Source organism: Pogona vitticeps, chromosome 6 (assembly GCF_051106095.1).
Source record: "Pogona vitticeps strain Pit_001003342236 chromosome 6, PviZW2.1, whole genome shotgun sequence".
NCBI classification, from domain to species: domain Eukaryota; kingdom Metazoa; phylum Chordata; class Lepidosauria; order Squamata; family Agamidae; genus Pogona; species Pogona vitticeps.
The window spans coordinates 64,601,884-64,625,292 of record NC_135788.1 but is presented as its reverse complement, the minus strand read 5'-3'; the positions used below and the strand labels follow the sequence as shown (position 1 = coordinate 64,625,292).

Below are 23,409 nucleotides of genomic sequence, written 5' to 3'. Positions count from 1 at the left end.
CTGTGTGGATATACTCTTATCAGAGAGAAACGTGTATGATTTCTTTTTTAATTTTCTTTTAGGTTTTACTCTATAGTCATTAAGATTTCATAGCCCCCAAATTGGAGGTCTGATTCTAATTTACAGTACTTTTACATATTTGTGAATTTATATTTGTTTAAAATGCACACCCGGACAACACAAAGTGGGGGAAATTACTTTGATCTAAGGTCTTTTAGAATTTCCAATTCACAGCAACTAAATGCCTGTATTTTTCTAGTTTGCAAGGGAGTATTTCTGTGAAAGCAGTTAAAAAAGAAGTGGAGAAGAAATTGCGCCACTTGCTTGCAGATCTGCCTCTGCCACCTGAGTTACCTGGAGGAGATGAAGAATCTTCAGGAAGCCCTGAAGAGAAGAAGATACCAGTCCATCTGCATCATAGAAAGAGACCAAAGTATGCATGTTTTTCTTCTTCTATAATACACTGTTGATAGAAAATATATACATTATTGTGAAATACCTAGTTTAACTAATAAGTCAATTAGCAATTTTTCTTGCAGTCAGAATATTATTGTATTAAAGTTAAATTTATTTATTTTATTTGTTTAAATATGTATACCCCATGTACGGTAGCCACTTTCTGGAAAGTCAGGGAAATTGTGGTTAAAATATATTCGAGCAGTGGATTTTTGACCTGCTGCTGCAAGAGCATGATATGTTCTTGTGGCAACTGGTACAGAGAAGTAGCAGAATACAGTGGTGCCTCGACTTATTAACATCCCGACTTACAACCATTTCAAGCTACGACCAGCTCTGGCCACAAAATTTTGTTTCTATTTGCAACCAGAGCTTCGAGTTACGACCAGAAAAAAGGTGGGGAATTTGAATTACTAACTGTTGGTAGGTGAAGAAGCTGCTTCTTTGTAGCTCTTTCGCCTCAATGGTTAGAGAGTATGTGTTGGAGGAGGCTTCAGACTGCCTGGTGGTGCTTTCTGCTTCTGAGTGAGTACATACAAGGTTTTGCAGGGTGGGTTTGGGCTGGGGGGGTTATGTTTCTGTGCTGTGATTTTTGTGCGTGTGTTTTGTGGGTTTTTTCCCCAGCCCCAGAGCGTTCCAATGCGGCTTGCTTTTTTTTGTTTTTTTGGCAATTTTTTTCCAGCCCCAGAGCTTTCCGATGGGATGGGGCTTGCTGTTTGTTTTTTGTGTGTGTGGTGTTTTTTTCAACCCCAGCATGTTCTGATGGGACTTAATCTCTCTCTCTCTCTCTCTCTCTCTCTGTGTGTGTGTGTGTTTAGCCCCCAGCATGTTTTGTGTGTGTGTGTGGTTGTTTTTTCAGCCCCAGTGCATTCCAATGAGGCTTGCTGTGTTTTTTTTCCCCTTGGCGATTTTTTTCCCCAGTCCCAGCTCGTTCCGATGGGGCTTGCGATGTTTTTTTGGTTTTTGGTGATTTTTTTCCCCAGCCCCGACACATTCCGATGGGGCTTGAATTTATTTATTTATTTATTTATTTATTTATTTATTTATTTATTTATTTATTTATTTATTTATTTATTTATTTGTAGTGATACTTCCCCCCCGACCCGACATGTTCCAGTGGAGCTTGCAGTGGTCTTTTTTGGATTTTGCTGATATTTTTCAGCCCCAGTGAGTTTCAATGGGGCTTACAGTGGGCTTTTTTTGGGGGTGGTGGTAATTTTCCCCCATGTCTGGAACGGGTTAATTGTGCCCCAATGCATTCCTATAGGAAATGGTGCTTCAGGTTACGACCATCTTCTGGGACGGATTGAGTTCATTAGTCGAGGCACCACTGTATAAGTAAAACTTTATGATGCCCTTTCCCAGCTCCACCTTTTTCTCAACTCCACCCCCAGCAACCAGCCTAATGAGTTTGTTGAGCTCTGTCCCTGCATGATTTCCATGCCTATAGCATTTGCAAAGTAAGGCTAGTTTAAACATTTAGCAAGATACAAACTTTGAACATCTGTTTTCATCCTTACCTGCTGTTACTGCATTTAACTTACATATAAAGATGAGCATGTTTTTGTGTATGGAATGGATGTTTTGTCTCCTGCTAAACCCAGCACAGAGTTGCAATTGAGTTTTGCTGTTACTGGATTTCACAGTCAACTAGCACTTTCTACTCTGCATCATGCAAAGTAAATTTTTCAAACATGATTGCTTGTTCCTGCTGGAGTTTACAGAGTACCAGCTCTCTCATCCTCTTCTCTGACTTCTCCTATGCATAAAACTTGCAAATCAGGGTTGTCTGCTTCTCTAGATTGCAGAAATGATCTGCAAGCATTTAAACTCCACTTCCTTTCTTGTTGCTGATCTGCTTATTACAGTTTCTGGAACCAGAAAATGAAAGTGAAACTTTCCCAGCTTTGGAAAGTTCCTACTTGCCAGAAAACAAATCTGCTAATATCTTGGTGTCAGGCAGGTGGTTTTATGAATGGCTATATCTGAAACCACATTTCGAAGATGGCTTTTAAGATGACTGTTTTTAATATGCAGTGGCTGGATTTCAAACTTCATCCTGACTTTGTTTCATGGCTATCACCAGTTGCACATTTGTTACTCTTTTGATGAAGTTTTGAATAAGGTAGTTCAAAAGGAACAGATGGATTTAGTTGTTTGTTTTTGGACTGCTTACTGTCATAAAGTTTCAACACAGTATCTAACCAGTGTTTCTTCAGCGTGGCCTCTGTGAATGCGCTGGACCTCTCGGAATCTTCTCGAGCTTTTAATAGAGAAATAACAAAGTTTTAGGTTGCCTGTAATGCGCAAGCTCCGCCTGCCAAAGCCTCAGTTCCATTTTTCCGCTGAGCAGTTTGGAACTTCTCACTTCAAGCTTGTATTCTACTGTTCAATTCGCCTTGACTGTGGAAAAGAATTGATTGACTTTGGAACTTGTACCCTTCATGTTGTACATGGGTCTTTTAAAACAGGATTGCCAACAGTGACATGGGACCTAAATTCAGTCTTGTGCAACATGTATTATCTGTTCAGATTCCCCAGCTAGGAGAGCGTCATACTCTGCTATGACCAGAAGCATGCTATTTTCCCATAGGTTTTGCTTCACCAGGTGGTTTGAGAATGTTAACTGCCTTGATAGAGCTATGATTGTTTTTGACAACATCAAGTATGCGGAAGAAGTGACTTCTAGCTTGACGCCGCAACGATACAGCAGCAGGAGGACAGAGCTCTGTCCCCTGGGCTGAATTCTGACCTGTTTGGGACACCCCACGGTGTCGAAACCACCCCGGAGAGGTGGTGAACTGGGGGGGTAGCTTGTTGATCACGGGGGGACGGTGGTCATCCCCATTTGATCCAGGAAACTCCCTAATCAGCCAATGGGCAGAAACAAGCAGCTTAAAGCTCGCTTGCAAGTCGTCGGCAGCCGGCAAATAAGAGAAGCAACAATCAGCTATTCAGCATCAGTGTTACTATCGGGTGAGATATATTTTTACAACTAATTGCTTACGATTACCCCTGGAGAAGACAATTCCTATATACAGAAAAAAGAACCTTCTATCAATCTCTTCACTCATAGAGCGGCAGGAAATCTGGAGAGAGGGAGAGTTGATGCAAAGAAAATAACTTAAAGATTAATGGGACATTAACTACTCATTTAAATACATTCAAAATATACTTTAAGAATATTATAAGTTGGCGTTATAAATCTTAAGAAATTTTCTCATAAGTTATTACTAGATAAGTCTGGACTCATGTTTTGACTATTTGAAGTTTTTTGGCATAATCCCCAGAACAGTGACCTTGAGTACTCCACTGTTGTTTAAAGCTTGGAAACTTGTTTTGTATTTCTTTTTGATTTCTTTATGCCTGACTGGAACATAGATAAATTAACCCTAAAGTGGATATTTTTAAACTGTACCTTGGGAATTAGTATATTGGGCCAAAGTGAACTTTTTGGAACCACCTCCAGGGACTTGGAATCACAGTTTTGGCCATGCAGAATTGCGGGAACTAGGCAACCAGGATATGGATACAAACACTGAACTGGACTGTGATATTTGGGGCTTTTGAACCTCGTTCCAGGCCTATTTGGCCAAAGTAGATCTTTTGAAACTGCCCCGGGGAGCGGGAAGTGCTTATGTTTGACTAACTGGCGTAAACTTGTGGGAATTAGGCCATCAGGCCGCGGATACAACCATTGCATTGTACCTTGGCATCTTGGGGGTTTAAATTTTGGTTCAGGCCTATTTAGCCAAAGCGGACTCTTTGAACTGACTCTGGAGATTTGGAATATCTGTTTAGCTGGCATCAATTTGCTAGGGATCAGTTAGGACACAGATACAATCATCGAACTGGACTGCGAGTTGGCCTAAGCTCTTGGGCAGCTGGAACAAAATGGCACAACAAGGACAATTTTGGGATGAAATAAAATCTACCCTTCAAGCAATACTAGAAATAGTGAGATCCCATTATCAAGAGGCAAAATTATTCAATGAACATCTGAGGAATTATAGTCAACAAGCGACAGGGAATAACGAAGAAGGAAATGAGAGTGTGCCGGATGATGTATGCCAATCAAAAGAGGAGCTGGAGGAAATTAATGGGGAAAACCTAAGAGAAACAACATCAGTATTGGATCAGAGGAGAGTACAGTGGTGCCTTGCTTAGCGATCGACAAGTACAAACCAATGTAGATAGAGTGAAAAACTAATAAAATGTTTTTTAAAAAAGTATGCGGAAGAAGCAAAACTCCCCCCAATAAACGTGCAATTTGTATTAAAGCTGCAATGCAAGATCAACTCAGGAAGTGCAAAATGGCTTTAATGAAAATGATTGCTTGAGATTGTGAGCCATTTCTACAACGGTTTCAAAACCAAAAACCATTGGCCCCCCCTTTTTTTTTGTATGAAGAACTTTGTAAGTTAATCAAGAAATCAAGAAGCTAAATGTGTCTCCTGGCTCCCAGTTGTTAACAATTGATATGAAATTGTCTGAGAACTTGCTTGATGGAAGCAATGTTGACATTTGCAGCAAAGAAGCTGCTGAAAGAAACTAAACGGAGTTAACGTCAAGTGACCAAGTTTTGTCTAGAGTGTCGCAACATGGTAGTAGCTGTTGTTGAAAAGCTGATGGAAAGAAGTCTTAGAATCACCAGAATAGGGGCTGTTCTTGAAGCCCTACATACAGCAACTCAGATCAGTGATACAGTAGCGGAAAAATCAAAGCAACAGTACACTACTCTAACCACAGCTGCCCACAATGAGTTCAAGGTTCAATTTCAAGCAGTAGTGCCCCGCATTACGACGACCCTGCATGATGATGAAGTCGCTTGACAATGACTTTTTGCGATTGCTATAGCGATCGCAAAACAGTGGGTTTTTTTGGGTTTTTTTTACTTAACGATGATTAGGTCCCTGCTTCGGGAACCGTTTTTTCGCTGGACGATGATTTTCCCAGCTGATCGTCGGGTTTCTAAAATGGCCTCTCGCTGTTTTCCAACCCTTGTTTCGGAAGACAGGCATCTGATTGGCGCTCACAAAATGGCCGCCCTATGGAGGATCTTTGCTGGATGAGCAGGTATTTTCCCCATTGGAACGCATTAACCGATTTTCAATGCATTCCAATGGGGATTTTATTTTCGTATGACAACGATTTCGCTGAACAGTGATTTTGACATAATGGATTATTGTTGTCATGCGGGGCACCATTGTATGTTGCAAAACAAAATGATGAAGTTGGACTGGATACATTTTACAGTGGTATTTTGATGTCTAACAAAAGTTTCTCAGACGTGTGGACTGTTGTTAAAATGTGTCTTATCCTGTCTCATGGTAATGCTTCTGTCGAAAGTGGATTTTCAGCTAATAAGTCAATGTTAATTGAGAACTTGCATGAAGAAACTATTGTCTGTCAACATCAGATTTATGATGCTGTCTTGAACTGTGGAGGACTTGCATCTGTTGCATGTTGCAGTCAGTCAGGCATGCTCATGCATGCTATGCAGAGCACTTGGAGGCTAAACACCATAAACAACAAGAAGAAATTCAGAAGAAAGAATAAAAGAAGAAACTTGAGGGACAAATTAAACAAATTGAAAATGCTAAAAGAGAGAGAGAGAGAGAAGAAGAAGCCAAAATGGAAGAGGAAACAATTGATGAGAAACTAAAAGAGTTACAAAAGAAAAAGAGAAAACTGTAGAAGTGATAGTTTTATATCTTAAATGTTTATTTTTTAGAAACAGATTACTTGTAATCTAATTTCTAACTTGATTATTACTGCAATTTCAAAACTATAAGTTTTGTAATGTGACTTCAGAGAAACCATTTTAGATAGAACATTTATACAATTTTTAGTGTACCCTGAAAACAATAACAAAAATGTTACGTCGTTTTTTAGCATTCAGAGTTTACTTGAATTGAAGTTGTATCTCGGTGTAATTTTTGGTGAAATTCCAAAACAGATGTTGCTGCAGTTAATGCTGAAAGAAGCTGATATTAAATGTCTTACTTTGACAGATACTTTTGCAGTTGAGACTTGTGTTGTTGGAGAGTGGAACATTCATTTTTTAACTTGTGGTTCTTCTTCATGGTCTCTGTGAATACACACTAATGGGTTAATCTGCACCTAAGCAGAGCAGTTTCAGAATCTTCTAGAGCTTAAGCACATGGTGGCAGGACCTCCCACACGCCAGCTATAACCCCGCCCCCGGCACCCAGTGCCTCAGTTCTGTTTCTACCACAGCTCCAGCAGCAATGTGATTTGGAGCTTAGTGTGTTTTTCTTCCTTATCCTTTAAATCAATCACAGACCTCCCTACTTTTTGACCTCAGATTGTTGACCATTCTTCAGTAATCATGAGTCTGATTTGAAAACATGAAACTGATATTTGTAGCCTCAGGTTCATGGCCGTGTTGGGGCCTTTCAAGCATTATGCGTGTGTCCTGCAATGGCGAAGAACACCAGCGCGCTTCTTGTTCCTTCTTTAAGGCTTTTACTAAGCCAGCGTTGAAGCAGATACTTCAGAGATTACGATCCCATTTGTGGGAAAAATCTCTTTGCCCTGCTCGGTCTTCTGCCATGGAGCCACCATGTACTCCTCTTTCTGGAATCTCTCCGGCTGTGGTTTGTTCCCCTTCTGAGCTCATAAAATGGGGATATCCACATCCTCGGGCTCGAGGTCAACTATTTTGGCCTAAATGTCGAAGCCTCCTTTGGGCTTGACACCAAAGTAAAAGAAGAAATCTTCTAAGTCGGCTAAGCCTCTTAATCCACATTCACCACCTTCTCCGCCGACATCGTGCTCGTACCCAGCTCGTACCCGTGCTCGTATCTGTGACTATACCATTGGGAGATGAGGAAATTCCTTTCTCGGGGCTGGAGTTGATTTCATCCCCCTGCATCTCTCTCCCAAGTCTCTCCATAGCTCGGTCGAGGTCCAGCTTGAGACTCAGACCAGCCCTGATTCTCCACCGGGCTTGGTCATGGATGCGCCCCGCAAGAAGAGGCAAAAGACGCGGCATCTCGACCCTGAGCCCGATCATGAGTGGCATCGATGGCCAATGGGAGATCTCACTGCCTATGGTGACTGCAGATACAAGCCAACTTCATCCACGGGAACTATCATCCACTTCTGGTACCCAAACCCTTCCATCGGGTCCGACATCCAGATCTCAACACTGTCCGGAATCTGTGGCTCTCCCACCTCTCTTTCTGGCTCATACTTCGCGGATTCGGGAAGACAATCTGATGATTTGACTCATCCGGCTTCAGAGTCTGATGTGCCTCAGGCCCGAGGGTCATATACTCAGTTTCCGGAATGTGACTTTGGACTCGAGACTGATTCGAGTGCAGATGAAGGCCAGATCAGGGAGGATTCTCCTCTGAATATTCCTACGCTCTCATTGGATGTAGTTGGGAGCCATCCTCCATCACCTTCAGAAGACTACACGGCCTATTCTCAGCTAATTAAACATATTATGGAGGTATTAGGCCTTACAATTCTGCAGCCTCCAGCTGAGCAGCTAGATAAGGTCTATGCAGGCATAATGAAGGACCAAGGCTTTGTTTAGCCTACATTTCATCCTTCTTGAGTCTTTTTAAAGAGCCATGGGACAAACTGTCGACCTCGCACCAGATACCGAGATGCATTGAAAATCTATACAAAATGCATGGGAAAGAAACTGAGTTCCTTTGCTGAACTCATTGGTCGTCGACGCCACACAGACCGTAGTAGGTCTTCCTCCGTGCCAACTGACAAAAAGGAGGGAAACTTGATGTCTTAGGTAGGAGGATGTATTCTCTAGCCACCTTCGTCCTTCGGGTAGCAAATTATACGGCAGCAATGGGTGCATTCCACCGACACCTATGGAATACTGTGCTGCCTGGCTTGCAAGCCAGCCCCAAAGATCTCAGAACTCCCAGCCTCTCCCATCATCAAGAGGCCATGTTGCTGGCTCGGCAGGAACACATTGCAGCCAGGCATGTGGTAGATGCCACATCAAAGCAATTGGCCACAGCAATCACCCTGCATTGCCATGACTGGCTGCGCTTGGAAAATATTTCCGACGATGTCAAGGCCAAGATTAAGGACCTGCCATTTGACGGCTTGGGCCTTTTTGACCCAAAGAGTTCTCACGATTATTACCACAGGTTATGCAATTGAATTGTGCTTTTCACCTTGCACAGGGCTCATGAGGAACACGGCTACCTCCCCCATACTGCGTCAAGAGGTTGACAAATTACTTTCTAAGGATGCTAGCACTCTAGTTCACGACCCAGATATCTCACGAAGTTTTTTCTCATACTATTTCATCGTTCCCATGAAGGACAGAGGATTTCACCGAATCCTCGACCTTCGCCCCTTGAATTCCTATATTGCAGCTCAGCGATTTCTCATGGTCTCTCTGGACAATACTATCCAGATGTTGAGACAAGATGACTGGTTTGCGCTTATCGACCTCAAGGATGCTTATTTCCACATTAGCATTACTCAAGAACATCATAGATTCTTGAGGTTTTCACTCGATGGAGTAATTTATGAATTCAAGGCTCTCCCATTTGGTTTATCCACTTCACTACGGGTGTTTACAAAATGTTTGGCCCCGGTGGCAGCTCACTTTTGTTCTACATGGCATTACTGTATTTCCCTACCCAGATGATTGGTTGCTGGTGGCACCTAGTGAAAAACTACTTCACGGCGTTTCATTCACTTTATCCGTTTTTGTCTGAACTTGGCCTCCAGGTGAACCATGAAAAGTCCACTTTACATCCTACTCAGAGGATTACCTATATTGGAGGTGTCCTGGACGCTACTTCAGATCGGGTGTTCATTCCCAAGGACAGGATTGTAAAGATCCAGGCTATGCTTCAGCACTTTACTGCGGGCAGCAAATTCCAGGCTCTTCAGGCACAAAGATTGTTGGGTCTCATAGCTTCCACCACTGCAGTAATCCAACATGCCAGGTTGAAGATGTGGTCACTCCATGCCTGGTACCTGGCATCATTTAATCCTCTGTTGGACCCCCCCCCCTTCCAAGCTTCTGACGGTTACAGTAGAACTTGCAGATCAGCTCACCTGGTGGTCTTCCCGGCCCAATCTTCTCATAGGAAGACCCTTTGGGCTTCTAACACCAACAATACAGATTACCATGGATGCCAGTCCAATAGGATGGGGAGCCCACGTCCACAACTTAACAGCAAACAGACACTGGACGCTAAAAGAACGCCACTTACACATCAATCTGCTAGAACTCCTTGCTATTTACAAGGCCTTTTGGGTGTTCAAGCATCTTTTCGGAACATGTAGTACAAGTTGCAACTGACAATACCACAGTGGTTTTCTATCTGAACAAGTAGGGTGGCACCCATTCACAATGCCTACTGTATCTTTCCGTCCAGATCTGGGAGTGGTGCTACGATCGCCACATTTTCCCCATTGCTTTTCATGTTGCCTCTGCAGACAACCTTCTGGCGAATTGCCTAAGCAGACTACAGGATTGCACCCACGAATGGTCGTTGGATGACTTGGTATTCCATTCTCTTTGCCACCAATGGGGCACACCTTGTATGGATGTCTTTGCTTCCGCTGTCAACAAAAAGTGTGACCAGTACTGCTCCTGGGCAGGAGCCGGCTTCCGCTTGTTGGGAGACACCTTTATGGTGCTATGGACTGAGGGACTGCTCTACATGTTGCCCCTCATTCCATTGATCCAGAGGGCTGTGGTCAAGGTACAGCATGATCAAGCAGACATGATACTCATTGCGCCTTGGTGGCCTTGCCAGACGTGGTTCTCCCTGCTACATCAGGGCTCAGTTGACCATCTTCGTCTGCTGTTGCTACCTCATCTGCGCTCTTTCCACGATGGCAAGACACTGCATCCAGACCTGGAATCATTACATATCACGGCCTGGAGATTGGTCTCTCAATAGCAGATGCTCGCACAGCATCCACTACTACCACTTATGCCTGTAAGTGGAAAATATTTTTGGAATTCACTGTTAAGAATAACCTCCCTGTGGTACCTACCTTGCTTGATGCGCTGTTGAAATTCCTCCTCCTCTTCCAACTGGGACTTTCGCATTCGACTCTTAAGGTGTATGTGGCTGCAGTTGTGGACCATCCAACATTGAAACAATTTTTGAAGGGCCTTAAAAATATGCATCCTGACTACAGACCACCCACCCACCAGTGGTCTCTTCAGCTTGTATTGAAGAGACTAATGTCTCCACCATTTGAACTGCTGGCTACCACTTCTTTGAAGTTACTTACCATGAAGACAGCTTTCTTCCTTGCCATCACTTTTGCATGATGGGTTAGTGAACTGACAGCTCTGCGGGTAGACCCACCGTTCTTACAATTCCACCCTGATAAGGTCACTCTTTTCCCAGATCTATCTTTTTTACCAAAGGTGGCTACGTCCTTCCATCTCAATCAGCCCATAGTCCTGCCTACTTTCTTCCCAAATCCAACTTCAAATTTGGAAAAGTCCCTTCATTCCCTGGACGTCAAGAGGGCTCTTGCTTACTATCTCTCCTGGTCATCACCCTTTCGGTCCTCCCAAAGACTCTTTGTTTGTTTCCAGGGACAATCTAAAGGGTCGCCTGTGTCACCACAGATGTTCTCCAGATGGATAGTTGGCATATGAACTAGCTCGTACGTCTCTGCCTGCTACTATTCGAGCCCACTCTACTAGGGCAGTCACTTCCTCCATGGCCTTCCTTAGAGGGGTAGACCTGGCAGATGTCTGCAAGGCTGCTACATGGTCCACACCTCTCACCTTTGCGGCCCACTACCGCCTAGATGTTTGGGTGAAGGCTGAAGCTGCCGTGGGGAGAGCAGTCCTCGCTTCTATCTTATCGTGACGCCCACCAACAGGTAGGTCAGCTTACTAGTCACCCATTAGTGTGCATTCACAGAGACCATGAAAAAGAAAGAGAAGTTACCTACCTGTAACTCTGGTTCTTCGAGTGGCCATCTGTGAATTCACACTTCCCGCCTGTCTTCCCCACTGTTCGTCACATGTGCCATATGTCATGCTGTGCAGCGGCGGACAGTTCTATGGAACTGAGGCACTGGGTGCTGGGGGTGAGGTTATAGCTGGCATGTGGGAGGTCCCAGCACCATGTGCTTAAGCTCTAGAAGCTCTAGAAGATTCCGAAGCTGTTCTGCTCAGGCACAGATTAACCCATTAGTGTGAATTCACAGATGACCACTTGAAGAACCAGAGCTAACAGGTAACTTCTCTTTATATTTGAATGGTGGTTAGGGAAATTGACAAATGTTGGTCAGGGAAAGTCAGGGAAATGAAAAATAAAATTTCAGTGGCAACCCTGCCATGCTTCTAGGTGTCTATCTAGCAACCAGAAACCTGGAGCAGGTATTCAGTATTGTACTTGTTTGAACCAGTGAAGAAACTAAAATTTATGTAAACCAGTCTAATCTGTGATATTTTGTCCTGTTAAAACAATAGTTCTAGGTACATTGACAGATTATGAGGGGCTGGTGGAAAGGCCACCCATAGATCTGGCTTTTACACTCTTCTGTTACATTCTCCTTCACTGTATTAAAGCCTTGTCTTTGTTTTATACATATAATTCCAGTAGGTGGGTACAAATATTTCCTTTAAATAATGTTTTTCTTTTTCACATTTTCATTTATCATTTTTATTTTGAGTGTTTTGTTAAAAGAATACATTTTTTTAAAAAAAACTTTTTGTTTGTGCACTACATTGTCTGCTAGAGGCTAGTTTGGCATTGTAAAAGAATATCTTAATTGATGTAAAGAATGAGATGTTACCAAGGGAAAACAGTAATACATATGAAAAAACAGATCATCTTCACAATGAGTTATTAAGTTAGTATTGTGTAATGAAGCACGTTAGGAACCAGGGATGGGGACTTGAGTCATGGGTCTTGCTGTCAGGTTGGACTTACCGTATTTTTTGCACCATAAGACACACTTTTTCTCCCTCCAAAAGGGGGGGTAGAAAGTCTGTGCGTCTTATGGTGCGAAGGTGGTGACTTCGCCCCCACTGGCCCAGTGGGGGGGAGCATCACAAGGGTCCGAGGGAGCCTTCCAGGACCCTTGCGATGCTCCCCCACCCCCCCACGGGGCCAGCGCAGGCAAAATCGCCAGCTTCCTGGTGGGGGGAACGTTGCAAGGGTCCTGGAAGCTCACTCAGACCCTTGCGACGCTCCTCCCACCGGCAAAATCGCCAGTTTCTGGGAGTGTTTTGAGGCTTCCCAAGCCTCAAAACACTCCCAGAAGCTGGCGATTTTACCCCCCCCTGGCCCCATGGGGGGGTGGGAGTAGCGTGGCAAGGGTCCAAGGGAGCCTCCCAGGACCCTTGCCAGGCTGCCCCCACCTCCCCACGGGGCCAGCCCTGGCAAAATCGCCAGGTTCTGGGAGTGTTTGGAGGCTTGGGGAGCCTCCAAACACTCCCAGAAGCTGGCGATTTTAGCCCCCTGGCCCCGTGGGGGGGTGGGGGTAGCGTGGCAAGAGTCCAAGGGAGCCTCCCAGGACCCTTGCCAGGCTGCCCCCACCTCCCCACGGGGCCAGCCCTGGCGAAATCGTCAGGTTCTGGGAGTGTTTGGAGGCTCGGGGAGCCTCCAAACACTCCCAGAAGCTGGCAATTTTACCCCCCCTGGCTCCGTGGGGGGGGTGGGGGTAGCGTGGCAAGGGTCCAAGGGAGCCTCCCAGGACCCTTGCCAGGCTGCCCCCACCTCCCCACGGGCCAGCCCTGGCGAAATCGCCAGGTTCTGGGAGTGTTTGGAGGCTTGGGGAGCCTCCAAACACTCCCAGAAGCTGGTGATTTTACCCCCCTGGCCCCGTGGGGGGGTGAGGGTAGCTTGGCAAGGGTCCAAGGGAGCCTCCCAGGACCCTTGCCAGGCTGCCCCCCCCACGGGGCCAGCCCTGGCGAAATCGCCAGCTCCCAGGACCTTTTGCGAGGCTGGAAAGCTTCTCAAAAGGTCCTGGAAGGTCGCTATTTCGCCCATGCTGGCCCCGTGGGGGGGGGGGTAGCGTGGCAAGGGTCTGGAAGGCCCCCTCGGACCCTTGCCACGCTACTCCCATCCCCCCATGGGTCCAGGGGGGGCAAAATCGCCACCTTCTGGGGCTCTTTTGAAGCTTCCCAAGCCTTAAAAGAGCCCAGAAGGTGGCGATTTTGCCCCCTCTGACCCTCGGGGGGGCAGGGTGAGTCTCTAAAGGGTCCTGGAACACACTCTAGGACCCTTTGGAGGCTCACCCTGCCCCCCCCCAGGCTAGAGGGGGCAAAATCGCCACCTTCTGGGGCTCTTTTGAAGCTTCCCAAACCTCAAAAGAGCCCCAGAAGGTGGTGATTTTGCCCCCTCTGGCCTTCATGGGGTCTGGGTGAGCCTCCAAAGGGTCCTAGGTTGTGTTCCATAAGACAGACCTCTCCATAAGGCTCACCAATTTTTAGGAGAAGAAAACAGATTTTTTTCCTGTTTTCTTATCCTAAAAATTTGGTGCGTCTTATGGAGAAGTGCGTCTTATGCACGGGTGACTTGACTTTGACTCAACTTGTGTGTGTGTGTGTGTGTGTGTGTTTTTTAAAATAAATCAGACTCTACTCGTGACTTGAAACCCACCCAACCTTCCTTTTTTTCTGGAGAAAAGAGTTTGTTTTAATAGGAACTTGGGACTTGGTAGCAAAGACTTTGACTTGGGACTCAGACCAAATGCTTGCCAACATCCCTGTTAGGAACCACACTGGAATGCAAAGAAATGTTTCAGTTGTGTTTGCCAGGCACTGGCCAGTATCATATCTCAGTTTTTCTCTGCTAGTCAGAAAAAGTAGCTCATACACAAAATAACCATTCTAAATAATTCTCATTTTATATCTGCTAAGGGAACAGGTAATTCCCATATACGTTGCAGATTGCTGAGCTTTTGTGTGTGTGAGGAGTCTCCCCCTCAGTTTCAAAAGTCACTTGCCCAGTGGTGGTTATTTGTGATACTTTAGAAATGAAATTTCCAGAACCTACAGGAACAGTTGGAAGTGGGTGTGTGGTTGGTTCTTCACCTGCCATCTAATAACTGGAAATCTGGAAAAAGGTTTCTGTTAATAGCACTTGGGAAAAGGAAAATATAAATAGGTATTGAGATACCACTTATCCCTGCTTGATGTTCCCTAGCCTAAACAATGTTCCTTGATATTAATGTTAATAGGTAAAGGTAAAGGTTCCCCTTGACATTTAGTCCAGTTGTGTCCGACTATAGGGCATGGTGCTCACCCCCGTTTCTAAGCCATAGAGCCAGCATTTGTCCGAAGACAGTTTCCATGGTCACGTGGCCAGCGCGACTAGATATGGAATGCTGTTACCTTCCCACCGAGGTGGTATCTATTTATTTACTCACATGTTTACATCCTTTTGAACTGCTACGTTGGCAGGAGCTGGGACAAGCGATGGAAGTTCACTCTGTCACGTGGATTCAATCTTACGACTGCTGGTCTTCTGACCATGCAGCACAGAGGCTTCTGTGGTTTAACCTGCAGCGCCACCACGTCCCGTATTAATGTTAATGCATAGTACTAAAACATTAATGTTTCAAATTCATACTGGTTTGGGAAAAAATTAATTTTAAAAAAAAATAATTTTAAAAATGATGGAATTTAGACTGAATTGAAAATAATAATTGAACTTTTTGGACACATTGCTTCTCAGTCTAATATGCAGAAGTCATCTAAGTGAGATAAGATTTTCATGATAATTAATATGAATTTATTTTCAGTTCCCATATCTTTTTGAAAATTCATGCTACCTTGTGCTGACTCAGCCTGCCATGGATTATCCATCTATAACCTTTTGGCGTATTAGTAGTAACTAAATATTACTCAGTGTTCATGCTCCCAACTGCCTGTCCGCCCTGCCATCAGTCAGAGTGTCTATTAAAAGCTCCACGGAAGCCCAAGAACTCCACACAACCAAGTACTCCAAACCATAAGATTAAACTTATAAATAACTGCACAGAAAGGTCTAACTCCAACTAATTCTAACTCTTTGAACAACTTAACCTCTATTAGCAGGCAGTTTGAACAAGAAAAAACCAGAAAATAGTGATGGTTGATATAAACTTTGAACCCTCCACCTGAGCTAGTGTCTCAGCAAGCAGCTGCCAACTCAAATGGTGCAGTGTGTGTAGATCATTCACTCAGTCAAATCACTCAAGATACTTTGATGGTGCAAACTGATCACTGTGGCTCCTTCTGACAACAGAGGGCCCCAAGGAATTCATCAAAATCTGTCTCTTGGAACATTTCTGGTTGGTCCAATGAAAGATCTGACAGCTCACTCAGAATAAACCTCAAATCCTTTGATGTCATATTTCTACAGGAAACATGGTGTATTGAGGATGTCATTCTAAATGACTATAAAAGCTCTGCAGTTCCTGCAAATTCCTCTAGAGGTCGGGGGCGATCAGGGTGTGTGTGACTAGCCTGCTGCATAGAGATCTTTCTGAAAGGGGAAAGCCAACTGATTAGTAATTTACAACCCTGGGCTATAGCAATATCTTTAAAGCTAAACCTTTCATTCTATGCTATGATTTATGTGCACATTCCATCTTAGAATTCAAACTCTTATTGTGAGAATGCCTGGGATAAACTCTCAAGACTATTTAATTGATTTGAAGATCAAATTCCCCTAAACACATGTAATTATTATTGGTGACTTTAATGCCCATATTGGCCTAAACTGGGAATCTTTCCAACAAACCATACACCTCAATTTAGAAGAATTCCCACAGATGAAAGACAGACATTCTAAGGACCATGTCACAAATATTCAAGGGAAGATCTTTATATATATGATTTTGCAGGTTGATCTCTACAGTTTGAATGACTCTCAGAAGGAAGACCAAATGGGGGAGTTCAATTTCATCAGCCACATGGGTGCCAGTGTACTTGGTTACATTGCAGTCTTCTCATGCATTGTTAAGTGAATTACCAGCTTCGGAGTAGACTCCTATCTGACTAGTGATTATCAGCCTCTAATTCTTCAAATGGATTACCCGGGCAAGCTTCAGAAGACAGTTGGTTGGAACTCTGAGCCAAAACACAGCAATCTACATTTTGCTGTAACTTGGCAAAAGTGAATTTTAGGGATTTAGAAGGTTTATGGCAGTCTGAGAATATGTATGTTTTGAGGGAAACTGGTCTCCTCAAAGGATACCAAAGTAACATTAGACTGCTGTGCCCAGATTATAAAAGCATTCCAACCTTTGCTCCTCCAGAAAGCCAGTCCAAGGCATCCTGGGTGTAGGGTGGGCAACCCTTGGTTTGATTATGACTGCAGGTAGTTTAAAAAGGAAATGAAAATGCAACATAACTTCCTGAAGAAAAATGATATAGTCCATTTACTATTAGCACTATTGATAGAGAAATCCTGACTTCTTTTCTGACATGACATCCCACTTCCAAGAACCAAGCTTACCAGTTACCCAGTTATGTGAATCATAGAGACAACAAAGAAGAACAAGTTGCTCACCTGTAACTGTGGTCCTTTAAGTGGTTATCTATGTGTTCGTAAACACACCTATTCACTTTTGTCTTGCTAATTATAATATACTAATTTGCGGCATACAAGAGTGTGACTGAGGAAAATGGGCAGAACATGTACAGTAAAGAGCAAGGGAAAAAAGGACATGAGGTTAAAGATCTGGAAGGTTCCATGAGGAGTGTTTGTGCAGGCACAGTGTTCGATTCTGTGAGTACATAGCTGACCACTTGAAGAACCACAGTTACGGGTGAGTAATGTATCCATTTGTTTCTATAATTTGATTGAATTATTGATTGAGGACTGCTGCTTTTTCTAATGGCAGTGTACTTGCTAGAAAGGACATCGTTTCTAAGAAGAAAATATGTCAGTGCATCCATAAAATAGAATCGTGTTGTTTTTTTATTCCTAGAATATGTGGTCCACGCCATGGTGAAACAAAACAAAAAGAAATTGACTGGGGAAAACGTTGTGTGGATAAATTTGATATAATTGGCATTATTGGAGAAGGCACTTATGGGCAGGTTTATAAAGCAAGAGATAAAGATACAGGTAAGCTTTCAGAAATATGTTTCACATGGAAAGAACCAAAGAATCATTAACAATGTGTGTGTGTGCACTTTGTCAGGATGCTATATATGCATTACTAATTTTCCTTTTCTGCAGCAAAGTCTTTGAGATTATTTCTGGGCTGGCTCATAGACTGATAATGGAGACTTGTGAGGAATATGTTTGTTTGGAGCCACAAAAGACATCAAGGCTATTTCATGTGATTTTTTTTTCTAGTTTTCAAAAAAACTTGTATGGAACAGTACAAAAATACTGTTTTGGATAGAAACTCCAAAAGAGTATGTTGTGTAAAATGGTATTCGCTTTAGACACTTGCTTAAGCAGCAGAGAAGAATAGAAAACTAGCTAAATTTGATTGTTTTGTGGTATGTGGAAGATAAATCTACTGTATACAGAAAAATATTAGTACTGTATTAAATTTTTAATTGGTATTTAAATTGATTTGTCTGTTAGTGGCAAGGTGCTATCTGGCTGTTGCTACTGAGAGACCACTAGGTTTGATGGAACCACGTGGATCCAGTAGTGAACGTTATATTTTGAATATACAACTTGTGTAAGCCTGTAATTCTGAATTATGTAGTTGGATTTCTCATGCTATTGCCCCAATCAATTTCTTCTACTTGCTGCATCAAGGTAAGTGAATAAGAAGCAAGTGGTTATAAGGATTATGCTCATACAGTTTTTCTTCCTCTGGGCAACAATTACTCTGGATTATGTGCTTCGTAGTGGTTTGTTACAGGGGTAGTTATGATACCCAGTGACTGAAAAAGAAGAAATCATATATGGCTTTGTAGGAACAATTTAATTTAAAATTTAATTTACATAGCTGTAATACTGAAAGTGTGTGGTGATGTTCAGGTCCATTTTTTTGTGTAGTAAATAGAAAGAACACACAGACTTTGAGAAATGATTTCCTACTCCCATGTTAAAAGCAGCAGTCAAATAAATGAAATAATTTAAAAATGCCTTTTCTTAGGGGAGATGGTGGCACTAAAGAAGGTACGGTTGGATAATGAGAAGGAAGGCTTTCCCATTACGGCTATTCGGGAAATAAAGATTCTTCGACAACTTAATCATCAGAGCATAATCAACATGAAGGAAATAGTAACAGATAAGGAAGATGCTTTAGATTTCAAGAAGGATAAAGGTATGTGTACAGATATAATGAATTTATTGCAACCTCCTGTTTCACAAGAAGCAGAGGTAATTTTGGATAGGTATTTACATAAATGTAACTATTATTTATATATAAATACAATTTTATTTTAAAAAGTGTTGAATTTTATGTGTGTTAATTATCTTCTGGTTCTTTCAACTTGCTACCAAATTTGGGAAAGGAAAATCATGCTGGTTAGCTTATTCTTTTTCAGTATAATCACTTGTATTTTAATAAAACATATTTTGTTAAATATATTTTATCATACCTTTGACCTGACCAGATTTCAAGGATGACAATCATAAATGAATCAAGTTAAGCAAATAGTAAAATATAGTGTAGTAAGTGGTAGAATAAAACAAAAGCAAAAACAAATCCTTAGGTGACAATGTAGTATTCAGATCAGACATGCATCATTACGGAGACATACTGGATATACTTGATCATGGAATTTAGATATACATTAAAAATGAAACGTGTGCCTAATATTTGGATAGAGTAAGAATTACTGATACATGTATTTAAATCAGTATTAGTATTGCATTTCTCATTTGGGACAATTCCTTTTAGATTTGGTAGTCTCTGTTTTACTGAACGTTAGAAATTGCATGGGCTTAGACCAGCATAGCTCTTCTTACAGCATTACATGGTAATTGGAACACTTCCTTTAATATTAGAGGAGAGATTTTAGATAAGCATGTAATTGATCATGACACAGCTTTTTGTGAACAAGAGTGAGGCTGCTTTTCTTAAGCTTCTTGGTGCTTACTTAAACTGATCTCTTAAGTATCTTCTTCAGTTGCTGTACCACGAGTACTTTCTGTTTTTAAAGCATGAGAAATAATAATTCACATATTACTAAAAACCCTGAAATTCTCTTTACTTACAGAGTGCCAGATGTAAGGATTTGAGAACTTGCGTTGTGAATGCTTGGAGAAGGGAAAAAAAAGGGGGGGGGGGACATTAAGGGAAAAAAAGTTTCTTACTGCTTTCCCAAGGAAAAATGTTTAGCTGTTCTATTTTAATAGAACTTAATCAACTTTGGTTGATTAAAGTGTCCCCCCCAAGATTAAAATATTTTCTCTTTTTCAGTGAGTGAGAAGCTTTTTAAGACAATGCTTTTATTCACTGAAAGTAGCAGGAACTGTTTAGTATGAAGACTTGTATGCAAGACAGTTAAAGAATATTTCTTTGTGTAGTGGAAACAGGGTGGATAAAAATTAGTGATTTTTAAAAAATCAAATTGATTTAAATCATGTTTACATTTTTAAAAATCATGTTTTAAAATTTAAATTATGATTTAAATCAAATCCACATTTAATGGGACATATGTTTATAATAGGACTCATTTCCAAAATGCATCCATTTGGGTCTGCCAGCTTCATGAAAGGACATATATGAGACTTCACTCCCCCCCTCCAATTTTTAGAATTTTTAAAGGAAAGCTGTGCTTTTGTTTGTTTTGTTTTGTTTTAGTTCTGCAGCCCCAAGAATTTTCCAAGAATTCTGCAGGCAGAATTTTGAGAATTGCATCCCACATAGATAAATCTATAGACATCTTGATTTTACCCCACTTCAGAAAGGATTTCAAATTATTTACCTCTAATGCTACTGCTCCCATCATCTTCCCTGGCATCTGTTTTTTATTTGTAATTAAAAAAAACACAAGTAAATGTTCACAGTATTTGTTAGGAGTTATTGTTTTGGGGGGAATGTCTTCTATAGATCCTAACCGGCAGTGGAATTGAGTCCAAGTTACTTGACTTACCAGTGAGGACCAAGCCCTCTACTAATTTGGTAGAGACAGCTATAGTAAAAGCAAAGTTGTTCATGTCCCACTGAACACTGTTTGGGGTATAACAGTGACAGTTAAAATATCTCCTTTCTGTTTTCAGTGTTCTGTTTGTCACATGGGACTAACTAAGATATACAGTAGATAGTTGGGTAGCATCCTTTTTTGTTTATTTTTATGCTTTTGTATTTTAAAATGTATGCGAAAGAGTACAATGTAATATTTTAACCAAGATAAGAATGATACATTTTATGTTGTTAAAACCATGAAATAAGTTTAGGTTTGACATTCCAGTAGGTGTTGCGTGTGGTCCAAATCCCCCCCTTCTTTTCCTGGAAAGCCTTAGTTTTCCTCCTTGGCTTAATAGTACTTCCAGCATACTCTCCTGTGTCTGTTTTAAAAGTATTTTCTATAATCTTGACATGAAAAAGATGGATGTAACATGAAAAATCCATGGAGTTGCTGATCTGTCCTGTTAGTGCCTTGATATTTTGTTCCTTCAAAAGGTTACTGTGGAAATACACAAATATCCACAGTTTGGTTCGTATTTCTTCATTTCTCCAAAAATAGAGTGCATATCCCTACTTTAATCTGTCGGTTTGAAGCAGAAGCAGGCCATATGTCTGATAGTTACAGTATCTTTGGAATAATTTTTTTTAACTGTCACATTCGGAGTCAATAGACATTGACTGCACTGGTGCCTATAGCCTGGCCTTTGCATTCACATTTACCCATTCACAGGAATTGGGGTTTCGCAGAGAACCAGAAATATGCAAACAGCATCATGGACCTGGACAAAAAATGGCTAAGATTAAAATAGACGGAGAATTAACCAATGACAGAAATTAGAAGAGGCATCTGTCAAGGATGTGTCTTATTGTCATTTCTGTTTAATGTTGTTTAGATAGACATAAGGGCATTAAAGTAAGTAGTGTAGCCTTAAATAATATATGTTGATGGTGTAGTTTTGATAGTTGGAAGCTCAGATGACTTTCAAGTACTGTTAGATTGGAACTGTCAGTCAGTGCCAAACACCCCTCTCCCAAAACAGTGGTAATAAGCAGAGATAACACCAGTAAGGTAAAGGTAAAGGTAAAGGTTCCCCTTGACAATTTTTGTCCAGTCGTGTCCGACTCTAGGGGGCGGCGCTCATCCCGCTCTTCAAGCCATAGAGCCAGCGTTTGTCCGAAGACAATCTTTCCGTGGTCACATGGCCAGTGTGATTTACTGTATCAATATTATGTGTAACAACTCATATGAAGACCATATAGACAAATATGTGTGTCTGGGATATTTAATTAGCAACCACATAGACTGCAATATAGAAATAAAGCAAAAATTGATAAAACTAGAACAACATTTACAAATTAGAATAAAGTGTTTTGTAACAAACTGCTTATTATATTTTTGAGAAGGAGGATGTTAAAAGTGTTCCATATATTTGGTAGGGAATGGAATTTTCAGAGTTCAGGGACTTTCAGTCCCTTAAATGAGTGAGCTCCCCTCCCCCAGCCAATTTATGGAACCTGGAACCCTCCAAATGGCTGTATGTGGAGCAGCCCCATTACCAACAGTTTTTTGAATGTTAGAAAATTCCCTTCTGCACCATTGGAGTTGTGAGGACCCACTGTGACTCTCAAAGGTGCATGGGGGAACAGGTTTTGATGGAGGCTGCCTCCATAAAGATATACAGAAGAATCATTCACAACCCGTGGTGGTACCTCATTGGATAGGAAAGGAAAGCAAAATAGAGTTATTGAGAAACACAGGCTGTCATATCTGAGACACATAATTTGTTGTGACAATATGTCCTGCAATACATCATTGAATGGAAGATTGAGGGTAAATGTGGAGCAGATAGAAGATGGATTTCTTGGATGAGTAGCATGTGGTTGGACCTTAATAGAGATCAGCTAATCCACACAGCAAGATATAGGTGGAGATAGCCAATTTCAGCACTGAGGTGGCACCCACAGAGAGAAAGGGGTGTGTGGGGGAATCCATGCCATAATTTGTGGAAGTTTACTTTTCCTTTTGCTCCGAACCAGATGGCTGTGCCACTTGTGAATTATTTGCCCCACACTTTGTTCCTTTTTTGCAGCTCGCAGCCCACCTGCGATCAGACCTGGGCAAAATGTGGCCCTCCAGATGTTACTGAACTGGAACTCCTAGCAATCCTAGCCAACACAGCCAATAATGAGGATTGCTGGGATTTGCAGTTCAGCACTTTGCCCATGTCTGGAAGGATGGAAGAGGAGATTTTACTGGATAAGCTTGGTCTCCTCTCCAACTCTTTGTGATGTGGCCTGAACAGTTTTCATAAGCGTTTAATGACCTGTGCCATGGTGTTTTAAGTTCTTATGTTTAATTTGACAAGATTATGTAAATTATTTTTGTGGTTTGTTTAAGAGAACTGGTGGAGTGAGCTTCTAACTCCCAAGGTCTGTTGGTTCATTGTCTGGAAGACACTAAATGGTAAACATGCTAGTGTTACAGTTATATTAGATAATTTGGATTAAGATTAGCTTGATCCATTAAAAGGTCTGTGAATATAACCATAAAGTTAAAGGGAGATAATATTTCTGTCTTCTGAAAGTTTTGAAAGGTAGCCTGTCTGTACTCTTGAAAGAATTTTGAGTCTTTTGTCTTGTGAATCAGAATGGAGTCCTACTGAACTTTGTTGCCTGAGTAGTGGGTTGCTTTATTCTGCTATAAAGTAGATGTTCTGTGGATCTGCTGCAAGCCTGCTGTTTGGAAAGTTTCCCTGACAGCACTTACAGAATAATCAAAGAGCACTGCACTGTAGAGTTTACTGTATAGGACTTACTTTTTTAGCAAGGTCTCTTTAAGCTACTGTGAACAGGGTTATGGACTGGTGAATTCAGTGTTACTTGTTGCTGTTTAGTTGTTAAGTTGTGTCTGAC

At 42.0% G+C, this 23,409-nt stretch overlaps 1 protein-coding gene across 1 annotated transcript in view; it reads left to right on the top strand.

Annotated features, from left to right (window-relative positions):
* Positions 1-23,409, top strand: part of CDK13 (cyclin dependent kinase 13) — a 78,975-nt gene that overhangs the window by 30,490 nt on the left and 25,076 nt on the right. Inside the window, exons 3-5 of the mRNA XM_073003764.2 lie at positions 260-433; positions 17,380-17,519; positions 18,514-18,684. Coding sequence (XP_072859865.2) covers positions 260-433; positions 17,380-17,519; positions 18,514-18,684 — 485 coding nt within the window. The remainder of the gene's footprint in view (positions 1-259; positions 434-17,379; positions 17,520-18,513; positions 18,685-23,409) is intronic.